Raw genomic sequence first — 24744 nt, 5'->3', positions numbered from 1 at the left:
GTTTCAACGATGCAATACAACTTCATAAATACAACTTCAAAAAACTCGCCATTCCTCTTATGAAGTACGTCGGACTGTCTACTCTGCAAAAAGGGGTCATTTGGGGGATATCTGTACTGTTCTGACATTCTTGGACCTCAAGAAATTAGATTGGCTGTCAGTACTTCAGGATTGATCAATTTTCAGATCTATACCATCGTTTGTGAACTCTATAAGGCTACGTTCACACTAGCCTTGTGTGCAGGAGGCAGAGAGGCGTTTGGGAAGCGTTTTTACCGCTTCCCAAACGCCTCTGCCAATTCTGCACATTACAGCACATGGTGCTGTTCTAACAGGAGCGTTTGCATCGCGTCGCGTCGCGGCAAAACGGACGCCTCTGGTCGAGTCAGGAGGCTTTGAAGCCTCCTATTCTCGTCTATGGTGCCGCTCCGCAAACGCCCGGCCGGCTTTTGCGGTGCGGTTGCGACGCGGTTGCGGGGTGTTTGCGGAGCGGTAACACCACTCAAATGCATTATAGGCGTTTGTGGGGCGTTATTAACGCTCGGCAAACGCCTAGCAACCACCGCTAAACCGCGCATGCGGCGTTTGCGGAGCGTTTGCCGAGCGTTAAAAACGCTCCGCAAACACCGGACCAACGCTTGCCAAACGCTATAGGGGCGTTTGGCAAGCGTTGGCAAAACAGCCTAGTGTGAACGAGCCCTAACTTTCCTACAAACTAAATAATACATCCTAATTTGGGTTATTTTTACCAAAGACATGTAGCAGAATACATCTCGGCCTAAATTTATGAAGAACAATTATTTATTTGCAAACTTTTATAACAGAAACAAAGAAAAATGTGGGTTTTTTTTCCAAAATTTTCAGTCTTGTTTTGATAATTTAGAAAAAAAAATCCCCGGCGGTGATTAAATACCATCAAAAGAAAGCTCTAGTTGTGTGAAGAAAATTATAAAATTTTAGTTTGGGTACAATGTTGTATGACCGCACAATTGTCATTCAAAGTGTGAGAGCGCTGAAACCTGGAAAATGGCCTGGGCAGGAAGGTGTAAAATTGCCCGGTATTGAAATAGTTAAAACTGAAGTTTGGTTAAAAAAAAAAAATCAAATGTAAAACAAAGTAATCAAGTGTGCCCTACATCATGCAGGTATCTGCTTTGTGTAGAAATCTTCTCTATAGGATACCTGGTCCTCTTCCTGGAACTGAACTTTTGTCACTGGAAAATAATAACATGGAGTCTTCGTGCCAAGCTGCATTCAAGATGGTCTAATGGTTACCCTACCCCCTCTTCCCCGCATATCCATTGAAAAAAGGCGGAGCAATGTTTACGCTGAAAATAAAACAACCTCTGAATGGGGGAAGAGTCAGGTGAATGATGGGATTCTCTCCCAAGAGATCTTGTTACTTTCAGTGTACAGAAATAACTATTTTTTCTCAATGAGGGAGGAGGGACTGAGATAGAACCCTGGATGACCAACTGGTTAACGCGTTTCGAGGACACAACCTCTTCCTCAGGTTCCTTCCTTGGTTGGCTCTGAGGAAGAGGTTGTGTCCTCGAAACGCGTTAGCCAGTTGGTCATCCAGGGTTCCATCGTATGGACTCAGATGTTGTTTGGATCATACATCTTGTTCAGTTTGACATGCCTGTGTTAATATGTCTATTGTGAGTATGATACCTATTTTGTTTCTTCAATAAATAATTCTAAACGATAATGCACTAGGTCGGTGCGCCCTTTTTCTGTTTCTCCATTTGTATCCAGTGTATTTGGACCACCCCGGTCTGTTGAGGGCAGCAAGCAGTGCATATTCCAGAAAATTCCAGAACATTCCTATTGGGTCTACTGAGTCCTTTCCTAGCGCAGGAGTAAAGTGTTTGTTGTATTGGAGCTGCCCTATTAAGGACCAATACTGATTGGTAGCCAAATTAGGTTCCACTAAGGCAGTGGTTCTCAACCTGGGGGTCGAACGACCCTTTCACAAGGGGTCGCCTAAGACCATCGAAAAACACATATTTCCGATGTGCAAAGAGCAGCTACTGTGTAGAAAGCAGCTACTGTGTTGAAAGCAGCAGTACTGAAGGTACTTCATGAATTATAATTACTGGGTAAATAATTTTATGGTTGGGGGTCTCCACAACACGAGGAACTGTATTAAAGGGTCATGGCATTAGGAAGGTTGAGAACCACTGCACTAAGGAGAGGAAATCACCACCCCCACCTTAAACCCAGCTGACTTTCCCATCCCAGAATTTGCATGACAATATGCATCTCTCCACTGTATTTACACTCATTGTTTTAAAGTAGACAGCTGAAAGGCCAATTAAAGGTGGCCAGTGTAATGAGATAGGAGAATGGATGATGTGATGAGTTTCCCAGAAAACATAACAAAAGAAGATATTATCTGGTCCTAAACTGAAAAACAAGGAATACAACAAATACTCCTTAGGGCACACAGGTGCATTTGCAGGACAGCATAGACAAAAAGGCGTCATTTAGTTCCTGGGAGCTCCTAGTGCTGCATACATCTGTCCAAAGACATGAGTGGTTGAAGCCGGCTGTATGCAGCCATGTGCCATTACTTTCATAAAGTGGTGCATGTGCACAGATATAATGTGTTGAATGCAGACTACGTATCTACATTCGAGGTGTCATATCCAGGGGCGGACTGACCATTTGGAAACTCTGGCTCTGCCCGAGGGCCCGGGGTCAGTAGGGGGTCCCATGAGATGCCCCTGGTACCTTTTTAATAGGCTTTTTTGAGTTTGGCCAAGGACACAGGGGCCCCATGATCCCCTATTGCCCGGGGGCCCCATGAGTTGTCAGTCCGCTCCTGGTCATGTCTGTATACATGTGTCATTCTATGCAGAAGGGGCTCCCGGGCAGTAAAATACGGACATTTGTATATACTGTTTTGGTGAATGCACCCATGCATACGAGCCCTTAATCTTGGAAAATCTATTCATAGATCCTATGCTTTGTGGGAAAGACTATACTGTATGCAGTAGTATTAGGAGATGGCAGCTCTTGACTTCACAAACCCCATGGGGTTAGAAATATTGCTGTTCTGATGACAGCATCTGCTCACCCTTCAAAAACTAACCCAACAGGAGAAAGATTACTCCTTCATTTGCTACATAGTCAGTCCAGTAATAAGAGGGCTTACGCGTTTCAGCAAAACAGCTTTACTCATAGCACAGGCTGTTGAGCTGAAACGCGTAAGCCCTCTTATTACTGGACTGACTATGTAGCAAATGAAGGAGTAATATACCGATGACACCGCGGTGAGAGCTTTCTCCCGTTATATGTCAGAGTATACTGTACAGAGTCAGCAGGACATCAATTAAATATTAAACCAGGTTTCACCAGGGCCCATCAATTTAAAGCAATCTGTACCTTCTCCACAGCTTGGTTTGCTCCTGATCAGTGTAAGATTTAAGGCACTCAGATATGCGGTCTCCAATTTTTAGCAAGCAGGTCCGAGTGTGTTCCAGTTGCTCCTGGACGGTCAGACCTTTGTCAGGTTTATCCAGCTGCTTCAGAGCTTTTTTCACCGGCCGCATCCTCTCCTTGCACTAAAGAATGAAAGCACAGCAAAATGAAACTCAAATATTGTGCCAGATTTTACAACCAGTGATATCATAATAGAACATGTGAAAAGTTTTAGCTTGACATCCCAAAAATGTTATATGGTGCAATAACATATATTATTTATTTATTTCAGGTACTTATATAGCGCCATCAATTTACACAGCACTTTACATATATATTGTACATTCACATCAGTCCCTAACCCTCAAGGGGCGTACAATCTAAGGTTTACTTTGTAATACCTTCTAATATGGGAGAAAGGCAGGAGAGGAGCAGTGTATACAGTGACTGGCTGTCACTATCAGGGGCGGACTGATCATTTGGAAACTCGGGCACTGCCCGAGGGCCCAGGGTCAGTACGGGGCCCCATGAGATGCCCCTAGTACCTTTTTCATAGGCTTTTTTGAGTTTGGGCAAGGACACAGGGGCCCCATGATCCCCTATTGCCCGGGGGCCCCATGAGTTGTCAGTCCGCCCCTGGTCACTATATATCAGTGCCGGTTTTTAAATGCAATTGCCGGCTTTTTTTTTCTTCACTATAGTTCAGATAATGAGCTGTCACTTTCCCCAGAGCTAAAAGAAACAAAGTTTCTTTTTAGTTTATTTCCCCAAGCTAAAAGAAACAAAGATTTCCTTTAGCTCCCAGGAAAGTGACAGCTCATTATCTGAGCTATAATGAAAAAAAAAAAAAGTCGACAATTGCATTTAAAAAATGGCACAGACATATGCTCCCTTGCTGTATACACCGCTCCTCTCCTGCCCCCGCCATGCACACACTACTCCCCCATTACCCCACCCCCCTACAAAGATGGCCTGTCACTCATATCCTATCACATAGGAGACTGCTGGTCCCTTATGTGATAGCAATAAAATCATAAGTTTAAAAAAAATATATACATGAAAGTAGAAAAAAAAAAATTGGAGCCTCCCCACATACGCAGACATTTCAGTTTCGGTTCGGTTTTGGCCACATGCATTCTGAATTTTCAGTATCGGTTTCAGCACCACGATTTTCATTTCAGTGCACCATAAGAAATATATATACTGAAAAAAAATGGTGATGTGTTCAATACTTATTTTACCAGGTGTATATTGTGGGGTTTTTTGTTTTTTTTTAATTTAATTAAAATGCATTTTTTCTAAAAAAAATTTGCGTTTGAAAAAGCCACTGCACAAATATCATATGACATAAAAAGTTACAATGATCGCCATTTCATTCTCTATGGTCTTTGAAAAAAAAAATTATATAATATATTTAAGAAAGTGCAGCGCTTAAAAAAAAATATATATATATATATTGCGGAATGGTAAATTGCAACACATAGGTAAAGTGCAAGCACATGCTTTTACTTGATGCACTTTACTATTTCACTCAGCTCATTAAATTCATGATGCACTTTACCATATTGTTTGATTTTTAGATTTCGCATTTACTAATATTTTTTGCACTTTTATGTGTTGCACTTTACCATTCCGCAAGTTTTTTTTTTTGGCACTGAACTTTGTTACATATACTACTGTAGGGGATTGTTACCGTCACCTTGTGTGCTAGCTGCTCCGTAGATATCGCCAGCGCTCACCTCTATATTAGATTCTGTTATATATTTATAATGTTTGTGGGTTATAAGTAATTTTCTACCAAAAACACATTTAAACTTGTAAACAAAACTTGCCAGAAAATGCTTGGTTTTAGGGTCAATAAACAAGCCCATGTAAATGAGCCCAAAAGGTGAATTTATTACACGTTTTCCAACCACAAACTTTCTACAGTTCTCTCCTCTGTCAGTAATACTTGGCGATCACCGAGTGCCGGCGAGTAACAGTCAGCCGGGACCTGGTGATTGACAGCCGAGGCCACAAATGGCGGCACGGTTAGGGCATGCGCCCCCTACCCGGAAACTACAAAATCATGTATATATACACGTGATTTTGCACACCCGTGTCGCCCTGTTGCAGTATTTTTGCTATAGGGGCAGCACAGTGGCTAAATGGTTAGCAACTCCGCCTGGCAGTACTAGAGTCATTGGTTCAAAATCCCAACCATGGCATTACCTGCCTGGAGTTTGCATGTTCTCCCTGTGCCTGCGTCGGTTTCCTTCGGGTACTCCAGTTTCCTCCCACATCCCAAAGACATGCTGGTAGGTTAATTGGTTCCTGTCTAAATTGGCCCTAGTATGTATGAGTTAGGGACCTTAGATTGTACACCCCTTGAGGGCTAGGGACTGATGTGAATGTACAATATATATATGTAAAGTGCTGCGTAAATTGATGGCGCTATATAAGTACCTGAAATAAAAATAAATAAAATATAGGGCAGACGAAAAGTGGTTAATAGAAATTTCTTACAATGCTGAAGGTTTCCTGGTCCAGGTCATCTTCCTCTTCCTCTCCAATAGGAACTGGATCATTTCCTGCTGTAATATGGACCGGTCCCTGGTTCTTTTTGCTCCGAGTACCAGACTTGCCTTCACCCCGCTTTGGCTATATTGCACAGAAAAAGCATGGTCAATCATTACGCACAACAAAAAAACAGCGCAAAATCTACAAACAAAATTACACAAGTGAACAAATATAAAAATAACAACAACAATAAGTGTCCATGTGAAAAGAAGTCCTTATTCCCATCAAGACCAATCCTTGGTGAGCAACAAGGATTGGGAACAAGTGGATTGAAATAAGTGGAGTTAAAACACAGGAGTTTAAACAGAAGGAGTTTACACTCCGTATGTAACAGTTTTTACATACTTTTCTTTCTCTATACACCATTGAGAATTCCATGGAGGAATAAAGTGGAGGCGATGAATATTCTCAATCAGGGTGAAAAAAAAGATCTGATCTCTTTTGGAGGGGTTATAGGATCCCTTATTTCCTATAAGGCTCTTTACTCACCTCTATCTGGTGAGTGCGGTCAATATTATTTTTCACATGGTGGACAGGTGGAAGCACATTTTGAATAATTTACTATTGGTCTTGATGGGAATAAGGACTTATTTTCACATGGACACTTAGGGGTTTATTTACTAAAGCTGGAGAGTCCAAAAATCAGACTCCCTTCTGCATAGAAACCAATCAGCTTCTAACCTCAGCTTGTTCAATGAAGCTTTGGCAATGAAACCTGGAAGCTGATTGGTTTCTATGCAGAAGGGAGTCTGATTTTGGACTCTCCAGCTTTAGTAAATAAACCCTTTATTGTTATTTTTGTTCACTTGTGTAATTTTGTTGATTTTGCACTGTTTTTTTGTTGTTTATTATTGGTGTTTTCTCACTGTTGCACAGCTGCATAATCACTTAGTATTTTCTTTTTGGCGCTGGGATATATATTGTTAATCATTATGCACAACCACAGAATGATGAAATGATCAAATAAAAACCAGAATGGTAGCAAGTAGGCTATTACAAGGGGGCAGCATAATAAAAGGGACATGAAACTTGACATGGTCCAAGTATTTACAATGATCGCCCAAACCACCTGCTACAGATCAGTGATGGCTGATGGAAGGATATAACCGAACACAAGCATGCCATTTATCCAATTAGGTGAATTCAAATGCTAATGACAGAAAACACTTATGGTAGAGTAATGTCTACATAACAATACTGTGGCAAAAAAATGCATTGAGACTGAAACAATGGAGTTATATTTACTAAACACTGTTCACTTAGCAAATTGAATAGGGTGAATCCACATTCACACCAATCATCCAATCATGTGCACATGTTCAGTTAAGCAAAGTATACAAAGTTTGTTCTAATAAACTACTTTGCAAAAGTATAAAGTCCCAATATCCTATAGTAAATCAATGCCAGTGTTCATGTTTTCTCCTAGATTGTAAAGCTCCAACCCTCCTAACCCTCTTGTATTGAACTGTATTGTCTCCCGTTATTTTGTAAAGCGCTGAGCAAACTGTTGGCGCTATATAAATCCTGTATAATAATAATATAATAATTTTTTGCACCGCGTACAGAATGGGGAGTCTGGAGCATATCATGTCCAGCACAGTGTACCGGTGGGGTGGTTTGAAGAATGGAACATATACTAAACTGGGCACACTTTTGTTATAATTGTAATAAGATCTGTCTGTACTACACACCATAATAAACTCTGTCATGAGAAAGTGTGTGGGTGGGGCTACCTCTCCAAATTTTGGTGTTTTTCTTTCATGCAATTATCGAATAAGGACCAGAATAGGAGTCACACTGTCAGAGGTGATTGTATTAGCCATAGCTGAGCCTACAAAAGCTGAAAAATATCCTAGCACAGAGTTCATCCGTATTTTATACCTTTTCTTTTGCTTTCTTCTTTTCTTTGGCTCCATCCTTTTTTTGGTTCTGTTTATCCTTATTTTCTTTGTTATCTTTTTTCTTTTGCTTTTTCTTGCTTGGACTCTTCAGCGAGCCATCCTCCTGTAGAAAAGGCCAAAAATCCATACTTTAAGCATACAAAAAAAAAAATGGCAATTGAGAAATGTTGCCTAAGAATATAAAATGGATTTCAATGGGTCAATTTGCTCCTGCTTTAGGAAACAATGCAGTGGAGGTAAGAGAAATTCAGCTGGGTAGTAAAATGGGATTTTTTGCACTTCCTGTAAAATGCTTTTCTCTCTTTAAACCCACTGTGAGGCAAAGTGTTACCACCTGCAACTGTTAGGCAGGCCATACATTATTCAATTTCTTTCCTTCAACTATGGGCTGAAAGAAAGTAAATTGCTTGATTCCTCCCGCGGAGGGTTTCCCAGCCATCAGAATATTATTACCGATAGCTATAGCTGGCAGCGATCAAACAGGAAAAACCCAACAGGCGCTCAATGGATAAACTTTCGTACAAGCAGCCTGTCCATAGATGGGTTAACATTCAGTCAGTTTCTGCTGAACTGGGCAAATTTCAATCCATCTATGCCCGGCCTTAGTTGTCTAACAAGCAGGCCAAGAGAGTTGGGTATATGGAGAACGGGGACTGAAAAGGGAGAAGCAAACCGTGTGCATAGGAAGAGCTGGGAAACATAAGCAAAATGGTGCCAACAAAACTAGCAGCGTTGACGTGTTCAGCAAAGTCTTACTTGAGTGACTGTGGCCAACTGGTTGGAGTACCCCTCGTTTGAGCCTTAAAGCCTGGTAGCTCTAGCTCACCAGAAAAGGGAATATCAAGGAAGAGGTGCACACCAAATTCCACTTGAAAAGTTAACCATAAAGCAAAGAATAAGTAGCACCTATTGCAAAAGTACAGCCCAATGGTGCCCCCAATGAACAAAAGAGAAGGTGAAACTCACAAATACAAAGAATAGGAAAACTATGAGGAACTCAGGACCTCTGTGCATTTCATGATTAAGCCCATCTGTTGTGGAGGCACGCATGGGAGGAACAGGAAATGGTTTGGCAATGAGCAATGTGTTACAGTTTGGCTTTGTAAATTGCACTTTTTCAAAGAAAAAAATAGAGCAGACATGCAGCCTGTGTGTTTGTATTTGGCCGTCCCGGGAAGGAATGGATCCCTTAGGTATGCACCTGTGGTTGATGGATAATCTGGAAGACTGCCTGGAGCAGTAATATTTTTATACCCCTATACATTTGGCTGGAATTAAGTAGAATCTCCAACCAGTTAAAATAATAATCAACTGCACCTACCAACATACAATGAATTAGTAAAATGAAAATGGCCCCTTTATGGAACATTACAGGCAGTACATCTATAGATGTTTAAAAGAATTATGCCTCCGTATTTTACACTCTTGTTTGCACCAAAGATCTCATCCTTTATCTTGATTTCAGTATTGGAAATGTGTGGCCATTCTAAGCCCATAATTTGGTTTCCCATAATGCTCCTTACTCTACCAACCATCATCAAACTACCAACATCTACAGCTGGCCTCGCACACATTACAATTTGACACTCTCTAAACAAGTGGTTGTCAACCTATGAGCTAAGGGAGGTCTCAAATGCAGCCCGACATCACCAAAGGGCAGCACATAATGTTCAATATATGTAATGCTTGAGAGGACAGTCAGAAACTGCAGACTCAAGAGGAAATAAGGGGTAGAGAGTATGGACATGCTACATTTTTGGCCGGGGATTTTCTGTAGAAGACAATATAAAACTGAGAACATGTTACATGGGTCTAGTAGAAATCATTGCTTTTTTCCTAGTCAGGGTTCCTACTACAAACTGGTCTGAGGGCCATATATCATATAGCAAAGGGCAGCAGGTTGGGCTCCAGGGTTTTAAATAATCTTAATTAGAATTAGTGTGAAGGACTATCTATTCAATTTTACCCAGTTAGGTAGGTCATTGTGCTGGTGGTAAATCTAAAGGGGAATGCACAGCCTGATTGTACCCTGTGTGACCAGCTTTATAAGGATAACACGCTCACCTTTGTGTCTCCATCTTCGGAATGGTTTTCAGAATTTTTGGGAGAAGAGATCTCATTGCCATGCTCATCCTTTGCTTTTGCTGCCACTTCTTTTTTCACACGTGGCCGTCTTTTCTTTATCTTTACCTGAAACATAAAGATCACAATTCAAAATCCAGATAAAACATGAGAACTGTACAAAATGTTCAAGCAGCTGTAGATATAGGCAAAAAAACTACAAACCCAGAATGCTTTCTCATTTTGAATATGCATTTCAAATTTGGTCATTAGTTCCTAGGAAGAATGACCTTGAATTTCAAAGAATTCAGCGAAGGGCAAAAAAATGATTAAGGGGGCTGGAGGACCTCAACAATTCCATAAATTACACTTGAACTGGATAGACCTGGGACTTTAGTCAACCTTATCAACTATGTCACTATGTGTAAGAATGATCAGTTTTGCAAAGAAGACTGAAATGATCCGAGATACCAACTTCAACAATCCTGACATTCTAGCAGATACGAACCTCATCGCCTTGGCCACTCTCCTTTTTCTCCATTTCTTTTTTCAGCATTTTTAGCAGATAGTCTGATCTGGTCTGCAAGTGTTTGGCTTGTGGTTTCTTCTCTGTTTCCGCTGGCAAGATCTAAGCACATAAATATCTGTCATGCACTTGGAAATGATAGACATAAAGGCAGTCTACATCTTGACATACATAAAGAGATTATTGAACAATATGGAAAAGTTTATACTGCAACCAGTAGTACATGCACCCTAACAGGTACTTCTGCTTGTTAACAAATTCATAATAACAAAATGGAAATTATAGCAAAGAGTAAACCATGCTATATGATCCAAGTAAAAAGTCTGTTAACTTATTTTAACACGACAAATTATGTAAATATGCAGTTGTACTCAAAGGTTTGCATACTTTGGCAGAAATCGTAAAATGTTGGCATTGATATTGAAAATATGACTGATCATGCCAAAAAACTATCTTTTATTTAATGCTAGTGATCATATCAAGCCAATTATTATCAAACAGTTGTTTGGCTTTTTTTTAAATCATAATAACAGAAATCACCCAAATGACCCTGATCAAACCTTTACATACCCCATGTACCTACATGCACACAAGGTGACACACGGGTTAAAATGGCAATTAAAGGTTAATTTCCAACATCTGTGGCTTTTTAGATTGCAGTGGAAAATTCCGGGATCTCTTGATACTAAGCCCAGTAAAGGTAGAGTAAGGGCTCGTTCACACTTGGCTGTTTTGCCAACGCTTGCCAAACGCCCCTATAGCGTTTGGCAAGCGTTGGTCCGGCGTTTGCGGAGTGTTTTTTAACGCTCCGCAAACGCCGCATGTGCGGTTTAGCGGTGGTTGCTAGGCGTTTGCCGAGCGTTAATAACGCCCCACAAACGCCTATAACGCAGTTTGGGTGGTGTTACCGCTCCGCAAACACCCCGCAACCGCCTGGTGCCGCTCCACAAACGCCGGCCGGGCGTTTGCGGAGCGGCACCATAGACGAGAATAGGAGGCTTCAACGCCTCCTGACTCGTCCAGAGGCGTCCGTTTTGCCGCGACGCAACACGACGCGACGCAAACGCTCCCGTTAGAACAGCACCATGTGCTATAATGTGCAGAATTGGCAGAGGCGTTTGGGAAGCGGTAAAAACACTTCCCAAACGCCTCTCTGCCGCCTGCACACAGCGCTAGTGTGAACGTAGCCTAAGAAAGATTGCAGCCACAACTGCCAGAGGAATTGTTCAGGAAACAAAGAAAAACACACAGGTAACCTCAGGATAAATATATGCTGCTCTGGAAAAAGATGGGGTGGTTGTTCTGATATAGCACAATATAGGTAAAGTGAGAATGGTTGCAGCAACAACTGCCAGAGGAATTGTTTGGGATACAAAGAAAAATCCACAGGTGACTTCGGGAGAAATACAGGCTGCTCTAGAAAAAGACAGTGTGGTTGTTTTGAAGGAGCACAATATTATTATTATTATACAGTATTTATATAGTGCCAACAATTCGCTCAGCGCTGTACATTACAATGGGGGACAGAACACGAGACAGTACAGTAACAATACAATACACGAGGGGTTCGAGGGCCCTGCTCCTTGGAGCTTACAATCTAGGAGGGAGGGGATAGTGGTACAGGAGGAAATGGCTGTGGGGGATGGAGTGGTAGGAAGAGTGGAGGAGATCGGCAATTAGGTGAGGGCGGGGTAGGTTTCCCTGAAGAGATGGGTTTTCAGGGTGCACCTAAAAGGTGAGGAGGGTAGGTGACAGACTGATGGATTGGGGTAGTGAGTTCCAGAGGATGGGGGAAGTCCTGGAGAAGGGCATGGGAGGAGGAGACCAGGGAACTAGAGAGTAGGAGGTCTTGTGAGGAGCGGAGAGTGCGTTTTGAGTGGTAGATGGATATCAGGTCGGTGATGTAGTTTGGGGCAGTGTTATGAACAGCTTTGTACGTCAATGTTAGTAATTTGAATTTTATGCGTTGGGCGGATAGCCTGTGTTGAGGTAGGCCAGTGAGGAGGGAGTTACAGTAGTCAAGTCGTGATATAAGGGAGTGAATGAGTTGCTTTGTAATTTCTAGAGTTAGGAACGGACTAATTTTGGAGATGTTGCGGAGGTGGAGTCTACATGAGTATGTCAGCGATTGGACCTGGGGCTGGAAAGACAGATTGGAGTCTAGAATGACACCTAGTACTCTGGCTTGCGGGGTGGGGCTGATGGTGGCATTGTTGGTCGTGATGGAGAAGTCGAGGGGGGGGTTAGGGCACGGGCTGGGGGGAAAACTAGGAGCTCGGTTTTGCACAAAAAAGCCTGGTTACTATATGCCTGACAACATCTTGAAACACCTCACCAGGCTTTTTTGTGGAATTGGTGCAGTAAAAGCTTCTTTTTGGCAACTCGACCATGCAGCTCATTTTTGTTCAAGTATCATCATATTGTGCTCCTTCAAAACAACCACACCATCTTTTTCTAGAGCAGCCTGTATTTCTCCTGAAGTCACCTGTGGATTTTCTCTGTATCCCGAAGAATTCCTCTGGCAGTTGTTGCTGCAACCTTTCTTACTTTACCTGTACTTGGCTTGGTATCAAGAGACCCCCAAATGTTTCACTCTGTTCAATAGGTGATTGAACAGTACTGACTGATATATTCAAGGACACCTTTTTATATTCTTTTCCATCTTTATAAAGTTCCATTACTTTGTTGTGCAGGTGTTTTGACAGTTCTTTTCTGTTCCCCATGGCTCAGTACCTAGCCTGTTTAGTGCATCCACATAAGAGCTAACAAACTCATTAGCTATTTATACACAGACACTAAATGCAATTTAAAAAGCCACAGATGTGGGAAATTAACGTTTATATACAATTTTAACCTTTAATTACCACCATGTGTGCCTGTACCAAGGCCAGACATTCCAGAGGATGGAACTTTTGATCATGCCTATTTGAGTGATTTCTGCTATCATTATGATTTAAAAAAAAGGTGTCGGGGTATGCAAACTTTTGAGCACAACTCTACGCCATTAGGCCTCATTAGTACTTAGAGCATTTTACCACCTCCACCCCTCCCCAATAAAGGGTTGGTTCACCTTTACAGAAAACAATTTAAGATGAACTAATACCCTACCTTCCACACAACTTCCCCACAGGTCCCTGCTGTACTTACCTCTGGGATTTTTGAGCTGTGAGCACCCCCGCAGATGCTCCACCGGTCCAGGTATTTAAAATACCTGCTCTGCAGCACTTCCAGATTTGGAAGGACCAGATTGATTCTGATTGGTCAATAATGACACAATGAATTGTACTGGTCCGTCCTGGAATTACTGCAGGGTGAGAGAGGGAGGGAGAAGGGCAGGGCTTGTAAGTCCCTGGAATGCTGGACCAGCTAAGAGGGTGATGACAGCTCAGCAACCCCTGAGGTAAGTACAGGGGGGTTTCAAGGGTGTACAGTGTTAGTTCACCTTTACATTTTTTCTCTAAAGGTGAACTAACCTTTTAAGCAAAGACAGCAGACAGGGACAGGGGCGGACTGACCATTTGGAAACTCAGGCACTGCCCGAGGGTCCAGGGTCAGTAGGGGGCCCCATGAGATGCCCCTGGTACCTTTTTCATAGGCTTTTTTGAGTTTGGGCAAGGACACAGGGGCCCCATGATCCCCTATTGCCCGGGGGCCCCATGAGTTGTCAGTCCGCCCCTGGACGGGGATGTACATGTCACAACACTTTGTATAACAGCGCAGCAAAAATTATGCTTTCTCTCATGTTCTGTGGGCACAATTGTGACCCAAACAAAGGCACACGGCTGCACTGCAAAATGTCCTGCAACTGCGTGCAATCCAATGGTGCAGGTTTGCAGGGGTTAAAATAGGTGGTGAGGAGGTGATATTATTATTATACAGGATTTATATAGCGCCAACAGTTTGCTCAGCGCTTTACAATATAACGGGAGACAATACAGCAACAATACAGTTCAATACAAGAGGGATAGGAGGGCCCTGATCCTTGGAACTTACAATCTAGGAGCGATATAACGACTCCTTACCGTCTTTCAAACGCCCTCTAAAAATCAGTCCACCCATGTATCGTGTTTCAGACAGCAAAGCAAATAAAAGTACACGCTGGATATTTTGTATTCATTGGCTTTTTAGATAGGGTACATATTTTAATACACTAACAAAAGGCGAATATAAACACTGAGAGGGGTATTTTCAAATTGTTCAAAAAACTAGCAAGCACCTTATCAGCCAATTGTAACTCTGGGTCGCTTTTCATGAGCTCCCAGTTTCCATAACCATGTTCTACAATTCCCAGGAGTAATCGAGAATCTTCTTCTACAGTCCAATCAACATCAAAATGAGCAGCTTTGACCCGACTGGACAATACGAACCTGACAAAAAGGAGGAGAAAAGATAAAGTAAACCTGTATGAAGCAAAAGACATGTGGCAAAGAGAATATAAAGGTTGTAAGGTTTCTTTTAGACGGGTGATTACATTTGAGCCAGGTAAGACCAACCTCTGGTACCAAGCAACACCCTTTTTTGGCATTTAGCTCCATGGCCTAACCTGCCTATAGTGCCATCATAAAAGACATAATATGGAGGAACCCAGGGCTAGAACAGGTTTTAACCATTTCAATACCGGGCAATTTTACACCTTCCTGCCCAGGCCATTTTTCACGTTTCAGCGCTCTCACACATTGAATGACAATTGCGCGGTCATACAACATTGTACCCAAACTAAAATTTTATCATTTTCTTCACACAACTAGAGCTTTCTTTTGGTGGTATTTAATCACCGCTGGGGTTTTTATTTTTTGCTAAATTAACAAAAAAAGACCAAAAATTTTGGGAAAAAAAAACACGTTTTTCTTTGTTTCTGTTATAAAAGTTTGCAAATAAATAATTGTTCTTCATAAATTTAGGCCGAGATGTATTCTGCTACATGTCTTTGGTGAAAATAACCCAAATTAGGATGTATTATTTAGTTTGTAGGAAAGTTATAAAGTTCACAAGCTATGGTATAGATCTGAATATTGATCAATCCTGAAGTACTGACAGCCAATCTAATTTCTTGAGGTCTAAGAATGTCAGAATAGTACAGAGATCCCCCAAATGACCCCTTTTTGCAGAGTAGACAGTCCGACGTACTTCATAAGAGGAATGGCGAGTTTTTTGAAGTTGTATTTTTTTGTCATAATTTTTCGGAAAATGAAAAAATTAAAAAAATAATTTTCACTATTTTTTTTTTACATACTGTCACCAGTGCAGTACAGCGTCATCATATAACTGGCATGGCGGTGAACAGGGACACTGACTGGTGACAGTATGAAAAAAAAAAATATATATATATATTTTTTTTTTTTAATTATTTTTAATTTTTTATTACATTTTTTTAATTTTTTTTAAGATTTTTTTTTCATATTTTACTATGACCAAAGTAGTACAATGTTACCATAGTAACATTGTACTACTTTGGGGAAGTGATCAGTATTTTTTTTTTTACACAATTTGCTTATTGCAAAGAATTACTTTGCTATAAGCAAGCATTTACCTGAATGAAATCGATTCATTCGGTTTTTTTTTTTTTTGTGCTTAGCTGTGATTTGGTCACAGCTAATCACATGACATGTGCATGTGATTAGCTGTGACCATTCACAGCTAGGCACTAGTATACAATGGATGGCATGAATGAAGCCATCCATTGTATACAACTGTCATGTGACCTGCTGTGATTGGTCACAGCAGGTCACATGGTACCAGCAACGGGGGCGGTACTCAGATCTGTCATCGGCCGTGTCCGAGGTACACGGCCGGTGACAGATCACGCCGCTGCGCGGCTCTGCATTAGCGCAAACTGCGCATGTGCAGGAGCACGCCAAATGGTGTGCACCCGGAGTGCAGAAGCACTTTTGAAGCCGCCAAACGGCCATTGGCCGGGCGGCTAATGGTTAAACATGCTGTGTCCACGATACATATAACTTTCATCACTGGAAAAACCATTGCATCTTCCCTTCTACTTAAACTGTGCTACTTTACCACTAGATTAGTGTGTTATAAATACATTACAAGGTTAAATATATATATAGACCTGCGCTAATAACCACAATAGATAATAATCTAAAATCAGGTGTAAAACATATAGCAGCTGAACACAAAAACCCTGATTCTAGGCAATCAACAATAAATACATAAAAGTGCAGCGCTTAAAAACTTACAAACAATCATAAGAAAACAGTGAAAAATGTGTCAAAAAAATAGTCCATCCAAAAATAAAAGAAAAGTCGCAGAGGCTGTGATGAAACAAAAGAAATCCAAGGACAGTTGTCGTGTCACCAACCACTACTGCAGAAGGCGTACCAGAAAAGCATGACCCCCTGTTAAGAGCGGTCAATCGTGTTTTGTTAACCTCCCTGGCGGTATGATTATTTCAGATTATTGGTGCTGAAAACGGTACCATTATTTTGCATGGAAATATGTTGTTTTTTTATTGTAGGCTGTAATTTTTAGGAATAACTCACTGAAATCTGTCCGAACAAGAGTCTATTAAACATCCCGGGTATGATAAAACTTGAAACACGAAATCATAAATTATAATTTATTAAATAATCATAAATAATAATATAATAATAATAAATTTAATTCAATAATATAATCAAACCAAAAACACTGAAATTTGAAATATAGCGCCAAGTTCACACATCGCTGAGCAAAGTCGCAGAATTGTTTTCAGTGTCTGATGAGGAATTTCCCCCACGAATCATTATCACTCAATTCTGCAAGTGGTTCTGATTTACTATCGCTGTTCTCTAGCTGGTCTAAAACCGATTTTGACCTAAAGGGACGCTTTTTGGACGCCATGGACGTTTCTCAGTTTCCAGGCAGAAAGAACAGTCAAAATGCAGGCAGGGCGCAGGACAAAGCACTCGGGACAAAATGTACCGTATTTTCCGGCGTATAAGACAACCCCCTACTTTTCCTGTTAAAATATAGTGTTTGGGCTATACTCGCCGTATAAGACTACCGCTCTCCCAACGCACATCAAATAAAAATTAAAAAACATCAGATTTTATTTCAATATGGTATGGTATTCTAATGATGAGGCACTATTCCTCCCATTGACACCAATGATGGTGCCCCATCATTAGTGTCAGTGTGTGAGGAATAGTGTCCCATCATTAGTGTCAGTGGGAGGAATCGTGCCCTTCATTGGTGTCAGTGGGAGGAATAGCATCCCATCATTGGTGTCAGTGGGAGGAATCGTGCCCCATCATTGCTGTCAGTGGGAAGAATCGTGCCCCATCATTGGTGTCAGTGGGAGGAACAGCACCCCATCATTGGTGTCAGTGGGAGGAATAGCGCCCCATTATTGGTGTCAGTGGGAAGAATCGTGCCCCATCATTGGTGTCAGTGGGAGGAATAGCGCCCCATCATTGGTGTCAGCGGGAGGAATAGCGCCTCATCATTGGTGTCAGCGGGAGGAATAGCGCCCCATCATTGGTGTCAGCGGGAGGAATAGCGCCCCATCATTGGTGTCAGTGGGAGGAATAGTACCCCGTCAGTGGGGAGAGGAATAGTGCCCCATCATTGGTGTCAGCGGGAGGAATATCGCCCCATCATTGGTGTCAGTGGGAGGAATAGCGCCCCATCATTGGTGTCAGTGGGAGGAATAGCGCCCCATCATTGGTGTCAGTGGGAGGAATAGCGCCCCATCATTGGTGTCAGTGGGAGGAATAGTGTCCCAACATTGGTGTCAGTGGGAGGAATAGTACCCCGTCAGTGGGGAGAGGAATAGTGCCCCATCGTTGGTGTCAGTGGGAGGAATAGTGCCCCATCGTTGGTATCAGTGGGAGGAATAGTGCCCCATCATTGGTGTCAGTGGGAGGAATAGTGCCCCATCATTGGTGTCAGTGACACCAATGATGGGACACTATTCCTCCCACTGACACCAATGACACTTGCTGCCCCCTGTTCTAGTATGGTGCTGCTGCAGCCAGCATATGTGGTTGCAGCAGCACCTCTGCACTGCACACTTACCGGCTGCTCCCTCACTTGATTTTTGCGGGTCCGCTCGGCTCCGCCTCCTCGCCCGTGATTGGCCGCCTGTGTGCCTTTCCTGAGCTACAGTTCTGGCGGCCAATCACTGGTGAGGAGACGGAGCCGAGCGGCAGGAGTGAGGGAGTGGCCGGAGTGACTGAATCAGCAGCGCTAGCTGGATGGATCGTCGTGGGAGCCAGGTAAGAGACTGCAGCCCCTCTGCCCACCCTTGTATTTAGTGTCCCTTCCGTCAGAAGGGGGGGACGGCGGCGGCACCGCACCGCCCCCTAAAAAGTGCCGCCCTGACGTATACCGGCGTATAAGACGACCCCCGACATTTGAGAAGATTTTCAAGGGTCAAAAAGTCGTCTTATACGCCGGAAAATACGGTATGTGAAATGCATTGAAACAGCAATGTTTTATTTTGTAATATTCGTTTACAAAAAAATGACATTTTTTAATTTGCTGCCGGTTCCGGCGCCCGTACGTCCCGACGTCCCAGGGACAGGAACAGGGAAGCCGGATGCCAGCAACGGCCGGAGGACATGGTTGGGGACGCTGCAGGGGACACATCGTGGGAGCGAAGGACAAGGTAAGTGCTGCAGGGACTCCCTGAGCAACACCGCATGGTAAGCCCGAGTGTAGCTAGGGGTTACCGCTCTTGGTACTGAAATTTTACCCCGAGCTACACTCGGGAATACCGCCAGGGGGGTTAAACAATCCAGATGCCCCTGATGACGTTACCTGTGACAAAACACATAGGGTGGAGCCACGCACATACACTACTGCATGCACATGCGCAAACGGTCGGCGGCCATTTTGGAAACTGTAAAATTTAGATTTTTTTTTTTTTGCCAATCAATGCTCAATGATGTTTGCTTACGTGAGTGCAACCATACTTTAAATAAATGTTGTGATTATGGTTTTACACTATGTGGAGCGCTCTTTCTTTGCATGTTTTCACTACGAGTCCAAGCCTTATCGTGGATAGCTTGGCTACCCTAATTAAGGTCCATTGTTTGGAAGATCCTTATCTGCTGGTTTGGCGATCTGGAGGAGGATTCGAGTGACCGGCATTCTGGATTGTTTAACAAAGCGAGATTGGCCACTCTTAACAGGGGGTCATGCTTTTCTGGTACACCTTCTGTAGTAGCGGTTGGTGACACGACACCTGTCCTTGGATTTCTTTTGTTTCATCACAGCCTCTGGGACTTTTTTTTTTCTTTTTTTGGATGAACTATTTTTTTTTACACATTTTTCACTGTTTTCTTATGATTATTTGTAACTTTTTAAGTGCTGCACTTTTATGTATTTATAAATACATTACAATAAGGCCACATATTATTAGGCCTTTTACAGGGCCCTTGTCATTTATATGGGAGATATACAAAAAATACACTTTAATACAAAACTGTACTTTGCCATAAAAATAGGTAAATTGTGTCTTTCTTAAGAGAGCAAATCCAAAAGACACAGTCAGTGACTTACTTTTTCTTTTCTTCGGCATCTTTAGGAATGGCTTTGTTGAGAATCTCAAAGTCATCTTCATGTTGAATAATTGCTTTCACGTTTACTTGGACACCGGAAATTTTTATAGTTGGACCTCTTCTTTTGCCTGGACCTTTGCCTGGGACAAAATAAATACAGCTGCATGATTTTCTGAAGGAATGACTAAACTTACGGTTATCCTCATAGAAGGTGGTAGGATATTGCTGCACATAAGTTATGTTAAAGTGGTTGTAAACCTCAGACATGAAATATGAGCAATGCATATCCCTCTATGGTGTGTACTATGCATATCCCTCTATGGTGTGTCTGCTGCTTCATTCCTCTGCTATCAGCATGAATCTCTTCTGTTGAGTTTTCTTGACATCAAGAAAAATGGTGACAGGGGAGGGACCTCCAGCAGATTGACAGCCTCAGCTCTGTTCCTGTGAGCTGTGCTTAGAGGGGTGTGTCTCTTCCCTCCAATCAGCTCCTAGAATTTTCTTCACTGAGCTCTGCAGAATGTAACATCAGCTCTCCTTTCCTTTTTTCTGAACTCTTAGACAAGCTTTAACATTCAGCACTTTGAATGGATGTAGAGAAGAGAATGCAGATAAATAGGTACAACGTATGAAGGAAGGATTTGTTTTATCTCTGTGTATCACCTGAGGCCAGTCACTTCTCTGGGCATATGGAAGGGTTTAAAACCACTTTACGGTTACTACATCTCAGGAGCTCATAGATTGGATTATCATTATTGAGAACTAGAAAATCCAACCATGCTTTAGTAGGAAGATACTCTCTTCATTTTTTAACAATCTTTTTTTTTCAATAACAATGTACAGGTGACCAAATCACTACAATTAGTTCTTAGAATATCTATGTTATAATGAAATTGCAAAAATTACCATCGGTGGGATTCTCTTTCAACTGTTCTTCAAACTCTTGCATTGCTGAGGTGCAGCTAGTGTGCAGTAAATCTCCCAGCCTCTTCAGATCTGCCACCGACTTTTCCAAAAGCTCTGCATCACGTGCGATACACTCCAACCTGAGAGCAGCAGGAAAGCATTATAGTCTGAGATAAGTTATCCTGTACAAGTACAGACACAGAAGATGTTGAATACAACATACCTTTCAAGTGGAGTCGGAAACTTCTTGTAGGCTTTGATAAACCTAGAATAAAACAGAATTATTAAAAAAAGGAACCCCCGGCTGCAAAGAAAAGCACTATGTAGGCTTGGCAGTAAAGCAGGATTTACAATATAAAGTCTACACACATGCCAATCAGAAGTACATTACAACCAACATGCATTTTCTCTATACCTTCGTATCTCTGCATCTGTGAATCCCTCTACTGTGTCTTTCCGAACACTGCGAGGACGTCCTCTGCGCTTTGGCTTTCTGTCATCATCAGAGTCATCAGTATCACTGTCCGACCCAGAGGACCTCTGAGCCTTCTGCTTTGACTCCAGGTCAGACTCGCTGTCGTTTGCTTGGGCCTGCCAGATGAAGTCAACATAAGCTTGATTTAAGGGTCTTTTCAGTGTTTTGCTGAGTGCACATCATATACACATTCTGTACATTAGTTTCATGCAAAAAGTGCATTCTGGCAGAAGATACAGTGGTGGCCAAAAGTTTTGAGAATGACACAAAGTCTGCAGCTTCAGTGTTTTTAGATCTTTTTGTCAGATGTTACTATGGTATACTGAAGTATAATTACAAGCATTCCATAAGTGTCACAGGCTTTTATTGACAATTACATGAAGTTTATGCAAAGAGTCAATATTTGCAGTGTTGACCCTTCTTTTCAAGACCTCTGAAATTCACCCTGGCATGCTGCCAAACAACTTCTGGGCCACATCCTGACCGATGGCAGCCCATTCTTGCATAATCAATGCTTGGAGTTTATTAGAATTCGTGGGAATTTTTTTTTGTTCACCCGCCTCTTGAGGATTGACCACAAGTTCTCAATGGGATTAGGTCTGGAGAGTTTCCTGGCCACGGACCCAACATTTCGATGTTCTATTCCCCGAGCCATTTGGTAATCACTTCTGCCATATCGCAAGGTGTTCCATCATGCTGGAAAAGGCACTGTTCGTCACCATACTGTTCATGGATGGTTGGGAGAAGTTGCGCTCGAAGGGTGTTTTTGTATCATTTTTTATTCATGGCTGGGTTCTTAGGCAAATTTGTGAGTGAGCCCACTCCTTGGTTCAGAAGCAACCCCACACATGAATGGTCTCAGGATGCTCTACTGTTGGACATGACCCAGGACTAATGGTAGCACTCACCTTTTCTTCTCTGGATAAGGCTCTCTCTTGATGCCCCAATTGGAAAGGGGATTCATCAGAGAAAATTACTTTACCCCAGTCCTCAGCAGTCCAATCACTGTAACTTTAGCAGAATATCAGTCTGTCCCTGATGTTTTTCCTGGAGGGAAGTGGCTTCTTTGCTGCCCTACTTGACAACAGGCCATCCTCCAAAAGTCTTCACCTCACTGTGCGTGCAGGTGCAACTTTAGGAGATGGTCCTGGTGCTTGCTGGACAACCACAGCGCCATGGTAGTTAATTGAGAACAACAAGCCAACAGGCCGTCAGTACTTGTAGTTCATTTACTCACAGAACACGGAATGAATGATGTGGCAATGTGGGTGGAGCCCCACATGGCCGCACTGTTTTTCAAAATGACAGCTAGAACGGAGAACTGTGGCTGCAGCATTGGAACATGTTCCACCATAAAAATGGGTGGAACATGTAACATGTTCCCAAAGGTGAACTTATCCTTTAACAGGCTGCTGCTGTGCACATATAAACCTGAGTGAAGTTTTTAATTGTGTCATTTCCTACCCTTTTGTTCAGGCTTCGAATCCTGGGAAGCATGTAGATCTCATCAAGCTCCTTCTGACGTGCCTCTTCCTCTACCTTCTTCCTCTGGTCCTCAGGAATAATATGTTCCCAATCTTTTTGGCCACGGTTTTCCAGTTCAGGCTCTTCTTCCATAGTTGAAAAATTGGCCACCTGAAAAAGCATCAACAATAAATTTCTTTAAAACAAGAATGATAGATTTTGAAAATCTTCGGTAAAGAGCCTTCAGGTTCCTGTACCTTTCTACCTTTTACAAATAAAGACAAATTTAGAAGGAATAAGGCATACCTTAAACTGAGATAACAACTCATCGGTGGCACTGGAGGATGGCTCATTCTCTCTGGTCTCTGCCAGCCGTAATATCTCATCAATGTCCATTTCCTATTTGTACAGAAAGTAGAATTAATGGCAGAAAATTCACAAACGTGGTAGATTTCAGCTATTAATTTTGAGTTAGGAAATTCAAATTAAATTTCAACCAGTGTAATCCATTAGGGGTTATTTACCAAACTGCATGGTGCAAAATCTGGTGCAGCTCTGCACACAAACCAATCATCTTCCAGGTTTTATTGTCAAAGCTTAAATGAACAAGCTGAAGTTAGAAGCTGTTTGGCTGCCATGCAGAGCTGCACCAGATTCTGAGTAAATCTCCCCAATTGTGTCTACCACTCAGCGACAAAGTCAAGACTGGAGGAGGAGTATAATGTGGTAGATGTGAAAGCTGTGGAACTCTGTTCTAGTCTAGAACAGGTTGGTTGCACAACTTTTACACCATCCATTGTTTACTTGCACAATCAACATCTGCCTTGACACATTCCATGGTGATTGGATTAGAGTGTCTGTGCTACCTCTATGGATATAAATACTAGGGTATATGTCTAGCACTTACCAGAACTGAAGTTGTGCCTTGGTTAACCACTTGCCGACCGCGCTATAGCCGAATGACAGCTACATCGCGGTCGTCCAGTTCTGCACCCGGCGCGCTTTGTGATTGCGGTGTCCTTCGGATACAGCTGATCAAATATCATGGAAAAGGGCAAATCACAGTGGCTGTTTACTAATTGATCGGCTGAGTCCAATCACAGCTGATCACGATGTAAACACATTTGCTGGTTATTAGCAGTAATTTCCTTGTCACAGGGTGAGGAAAGTACAGCTGATAACCAGCAAGTGTGAAAGGAGACATCTACACTGATAATCAGGGTACTGATCACCAGTGCCCTGATTATCAGTGCAGCCCCAACAGTGCCCATAAATGCTGCCTATTAATGCCAGTGTCCACCAGTGCTGCCAGTCTATGTCCCATCAGCGCTGCCAATCGGTTCCTATCAGTGCTGCCAGTCAGTGCCACCTATTAATGCCCTTCAGTGCTGCCTATCAGTGCCCTTCAGTGCTTCCTATTAGTGCAAATCAGCGCCACCTATCAGTGCCTCCTTATCAATGCCCACCAGTGCTGCCTCATCAGTGCCACATATCAGTGCTGCCCATCAGTCCACATCAGTGCAGCCTCATCAGTGCACAGCAGTGAAGGAGAAAAATTACCTGTTTGCAAAATTTTATCATAAAGAAAACATTTTTGTTTTCAAACTTTTTGGTCTATTTTAGTTTGTTTAGCAAAAAATAAAACAACTCAGTGGTGGTTACATACCACCAAAAGAAAGCTTATTTGTGTGAAAACAAAATTATAAAAATGTCATATGGGTACAGTGTTGCATGACTGCACAATTGTCATTCAAAATGTGACAGTGCTGAAAGGTAAAAATTGGCCTGGGCAGGAAGGGGGTGAAAGTGCCCAGTAGGCAAGTGGTTAAAGTGTTACTAAACCCACAACAGTAAAATCAGTCTGTATATGCAGTAAAGCATACTTGATATACTCAACTGTGGAACATAAGGGGTTAATCCTCTGCA

The 24744-nt window shown here is 42.3% G+C and overlaps 1 protein-coding gene across 2 annotated transcripts in view; it reads right to left on the bottom strand.

Moving 5' to 3' along the window:
• The window catches only part of CHD2 (chromodomain helicase DNA binding protein 2), a 122682-nt gene that overhangs the window by 8619 nt on the left and 89319 nt on the right, over positions 1-24744 (bottom strand). For both annotated transcript variants that reach the window (XM_089653101.1, XM_089653102.1), the window contains exons 24-35: positions 23125-23217; positions 22819-22989; positions 21295-21470; positions 21103-21144; positions 20880-21019; positions 19975-20113; positions 14690-14840; positions 10456-10575; positions 9951-10076; positions 7867-7989; positions 5932-6066; positions 3391-3569 (exon numbers count right to left, since the gene is read on the bottom strand). In XM_089653101.1, the coding sequence (XP_089509227.1) occupies positions 3391-3569; positions 5932-6066; positions 7867-7989; positions 9951-10076; positions 10456-10575; positions 14690-14840; positions 19975-20113; positions 20880-21019; positions 21103-21144; positions 21295-21470; positions 22819-22989; positions 23125-23217 (1595 nt within the window). The remainder of the gene's footprint in view (positions 1-3390; positions 3570-5931; positions 6067-7866; positions 7990-9950; positions 10077-10455; positions 10576-14689; positions 14841-19974; positions 20114-20879; positions 21020-21102; positions 21145-21294; positions 21471-22818; positions 22990-23124; positions 23218-24744) is intronic.

The sequence above is a fragment of the Staurois parvus genome, unplaced genomic scaffold (assembly GCF_062004578.1).
Source record: "Staurois parvus isolate SC_StPar_1 unplaced genomic scaffold, SC_StPar_1.0 ptg000698l, whole genome shotgun sequence".
NCBI classification, from domain to species: Eukaryota; Metazoa; Chordata; class Amphibia; order Anura; family Ranidae; genus Staurois; species Staurois parvus.
The sequence above is the reverse complement of the archived record's forward strand: the minus strand, read 5'-3'. Positions and strand labels throughout refer to the sequence as shown.